Raw genomic sequence first — 4359 nt, forward strand, 5'->3', positions numbered from 1 at the left:
TGCTGAAGATAATGTGTTGTTCACAGTCATTGAACCATTTAATTTAACAGTCTGCTGAGCTTGAACTTGAGATTGTATTTGTTGCTCCATTTCAAAGATCATTATATAAGCATTTGTACTGAGAACATTACTCAAACTAAGTGGACGAACCTATATAAAAAAAAAACATTTTAATACCAATAAAACGTGTCCCATGGATAAAAATATATTATTAATACATACACAAGAATCATCAAAGGAATAATATTGGCCTGTTGAAACTTTAGCAACTGCAGTATAATGCCCACAATTTACTGATGGACCCATATGTGTAACTATTGACATAAGTTTATATGGAAGTGATTGTGTAGGTTCTCCTGGTTCTTTCCAAAGATAAGGGCCCATATCTATAGTTTGTTTGAAACCTATATGTTTTGATATTTTTCCTCCCAGAACGCTGAATCTTTTTAATTGTACACAGAGTACTTTAGGTGGTCGCTCTAAACTAAATTGTTTTGTAGCAGGAACTCTTCTTTTACAAGCTTCACATTTATAATCATTGTTATCTAATTGCTCACGACTAAAATAGCTACTTAATGCTTCATCCAAAGTGCTTGCTTTACGTATATCGACCAATAAGTCCTAAAATAGTTTAAAAATACATTCAGTTTATATATTGAATTAAAAATATAATTATTAAAAAGAATTTTATGTTATATGTACTTGAAAGTGTTGAAATGTAGTGGAAACATGCCGACACTGTAGGCACTTTACTTCAGTACGAATATAACCACCAAAAATTTGATTAATGGGTGTTGTTTCTTTAGAGTAACTATCTAATTTGCTAGCTTTATGTCTTGCTAAATAAGCTTTCTCCATGCCTTCTAGTAAATAACGCAAAAATTCATGAGCATCTTCCTGTTGTCCTGGTACCATGGTTCGACAAATAACTAATAAACAAATTAAAACAAATATATAGCAAATACTTAAGATTTAGTAATAATATATTAATATTTTATAACTACTTAATACTCACGTTTTAATTTGTTATATATGTAGAATGGCTTAATAGCAAATCCTGATTTCTCATGGCTAAATTGTAGAGTCTTAGCCACTGCACATGTAAGGCATTCTCCACCTCCATCTAAAACTAACCTATTATCAAAATACGATACAAAACTGTGGAATTATAATCTCATTTTTTCAAAATTTGCAGCATATGAAAAGATAAATTACAAATTTGATCAACTTACCATTTTGTTCACATTTTGATGTATGATGAGAATCTAATAATAACCAGTTAACTAGTGCTGGTACATGAAAAAGAGCTTGAAGAGTACTATTTAAATAACATGTATTTCCAACATTATACATGCCAGCTCCAACTGGAAATGTACCCTTCCATCCTAGGCTAACTTTCTTTGGAGGGTATAAAGTAACAGTTGGTTCTGGTAAAGAAGGTCCTTTTGGTGCCTTTTCATTCTTTTTTGTATAGTTTGTCCCATCCTTTACTTTGTCATCTGAATTATCTGAATTTGGTAAGCTTAATACAATGTATTTAGCTTTAAGTTGATCCAAAATTGTTGTTTGATAATCATCTACTTCTTTATATTGAATTTCTGATTGAAGAATTCTTGATGCACTTGTGACTAAATTTGTTGATAAGTCGTCTGATGTTTTAGACTGATTAGTCTCCAAAGTACGACGGAGTGTTGCTGCAACTGGATCACAAATGCTTACTGCAGGCATTTTTACTTTATAGTTCTTTGTAGTAAGCCTTTATTACTTGGTACTCCTATGTAAGAAATATGCGAAAAAAAAGTAAATATATCAAATAAAACAATTATTCTATTATTAATATCATAAATATTAATAGGTAAAAACGATTATTTTTTTATTTTATAAATCTAATATTTGAAAATATATAACTTTAATAGAAGTAAGAGCACAATACAAATGACTATACAACTCCAAGAGAATGCAAATTTACACGTTAATAAATGGTTCACAATTTCATTTGTTTTACATTTTTTCTAATCAATATGATATATGAATAATAGATATGAACATTAAATAAATAATTTATAAAATTTTGTTATGAAAAATCTAAAGAATTATTTTTTTTTTATAACATATAGCAATACAATATAATTACTACACACATCACTGCAACTGTTGTGCTAGAAATAAATAAAATTTTTTGTATTAAAATAATAGGACATTTTCCATTTTCTCACTTAAAATTAGCACTTACTATAAATGTATAACTTCCATAGATACTAAGGTAAAAAGGTTAATTTCACTGTTAATTCATTTATAGTAGCACTATTAGTAATAATTTAAAGTAAAAATACACGAATTATTTAATACGAAGTAAGAACAGACAAAATTATGTGAAATCTTTTCTGTAATTACACGACATTACCCCCAAACCTATAACGAAGTACACTAAAAGCACGCGGCGTGCAATAGATACCGCGCCAACAGTTTCATTGTTTACCTTCCTGTGATGATTATATACGTTATAGCTTGTACAAATATTTTTTGTCTATGATATTGTAATACATTTCACATTATAAGTGATATTTTCCAACCAGGACCACGTAGAATCACAATGCTATCGATTAATTCGAAATTCCACGCGCTTACGTGCCTCGAAACGGTTACCGGATGAGTTTAACTGAGGGCGCGTGTCTCCGGCCACGAGTCATTTTTTTCCCGCGTACTTTGTTACACTTACCCCACTTGTGTTTAATTCACGTAGAATAGTGACAATAATTTCAATGAAAAACACCATTAAAATTAGCACATATTAATATTACACGACATTTTTAGAACTGTTAGTTTTGGGCATGCGAAATCAAGGCCCATCCTCTATCTTCTTGTCAGCCATTTGCAATTACATTGGTGGCCATTAAACTTTTTCCGTTGGGTTCTATGATCCTATCGGGAGCGCCTGAAATGTAAGGACTGGTTTTCATGTGTATGAATTATATTCATACAGTCATTATTTTATATAAAATTTATATTATTTCGTCTATATCTATAAATTCGATAAAAATTTTACGTATACAGCTTTCATTTTAGATTTCATAAAAATTTTAACAGTCTATACCTCAATTGTATGATTTTAATATTTTAATTATACATGCCAAAATGTAATTCACAAGTGTCCTTATTATAATTAATTTGTAACAAGTGCAGATAATTAAAGTTCATGCTATTTATTTCTAAGTTTATTTATTTATTCCATTGATTTTAGATTTTTTCAGTATTTGTAAATAATATAAGTAAATGTTGAAAATTATCGACTATATTTGTATAGCGTAGTATCAGAATATATATTAATATTAAACTTATTATTATGTTAGTAGCATATTTATAATTTTAAGTACATATATATTTTATATGTATATTTATAGTAAATATTTACATTAGAATCATGAAAATAAAGCTTATTCAGAAAAGTATACCTTTCATTTAACGTTTTGTGTAATGTGACAACTACATATTGTTTATACTGTGGAAAAGAAAATAGAAAGTGACAAAAATTTGTAACGTATTGAAATCCTCACCATGGGTATGTTAATTAGATCTGTTGAAATATTGATTATCAATAAAATTTATTTTTAATTATATTTCTACAGTTAATTAAGAAATGTTATATATAATAAATTCTTTTGCTTCCAATAGACAATGTTTCGTACAATTAAGTAATGACTACCATTTGTTCAAATTTTAAACGCATATATTTTTTAGTATTTCTTCATTTTTTGACAATTAGAACCATATTTTTTTGTCGTAATAGTATCTTTATTAATTGCTATCGATAATCTTTGCTTACAAAATATACAGATTAACACAACTTTCAAGCGACAAGGTAATAATATTCCAGATAAAATATTTTTAATGTATAATAGCCATTAGTAGCAGTTTTAATACGTTTACGATGGCGAAAGGGAACATCGATATTTGGTTATTTTTTCTTTCGTTTTGATTTTTTCAATAATTTGTGCCAAAATAATTTATGTGGCAATCTATTTCCTTTTGCATTTTTTAAAAAGAAATTAGAGTTTCACCTCAAGTGTACGTATACTAAATTAACTATGTATGTCATCGATCAAAGTTCTTTTATTCGAAAGCGATGAAACCGATCGATCAATGTTTATATTCTTAATTATACTTTAGGGAGTCTACATTATTCTTCAAATACTCTCTGGCAGTGATAAAACAGACTAAACTTTTCATTAGAAAAGTTTGCTTTATCCCAGTTGGTTCTTGAGAGCCACCTTTATTAATCATAAGCCTTCGACTATGTTATTTATAGAGAGGAAACTCATTACCAAAGACAAAAATGTACATAATTTTGGAATTCTTTTT

General features: G+C 28.3%; 1 protein-coding gene across 1 annotated transcript in view; it reads right to left on the reverse strand.

Moving 5' to 3' along the window:
• The window catches only part of scny (ubiquitin specific peptidase 36), a 5200-nt gene extending 2342 nt beyond the window's left edge, over nt 1-2858 (reverse strand). The window contains 6 exon segments of the mRNA XM_017906291.1: nt 1-150; nt 223-621; nt 703-929; nt 1016-1123; nt 1233-1774; nt 2720-2858. The exon segment at nt 1-150 is cut by the window's left edge and continues 12 nt beyond it. Of these exon segments, the coding sequence (XP_017761780.1) occupies nt 1-150; nt 223-621; nt 703-929; nt 1016-1123; nt 1233-1728 (1380 nt within the window). The 5' untranslated portion in view covers nt 1729-1774; nt 2720-2858.
• Nucleotides 2859-4359: the final 1501 nt, after the last annotated feature.

This window comes from Eufriesea mexicana, unplaced genomic scaffold (genome assembly GCF_001483705.2).
Source record: "Eufriesea mexicana isolate 0111107269 unplaced genomic scaffold, ASM148370v2 scaffold4744748416, whole genome shotgun sequence".
Lineage (NCBI taxonomy): Eukaryota > Metazoa > Arthropoda > Insecta > Hymenoptera > Apidae > Eufriesea > Eufriesea mexicana.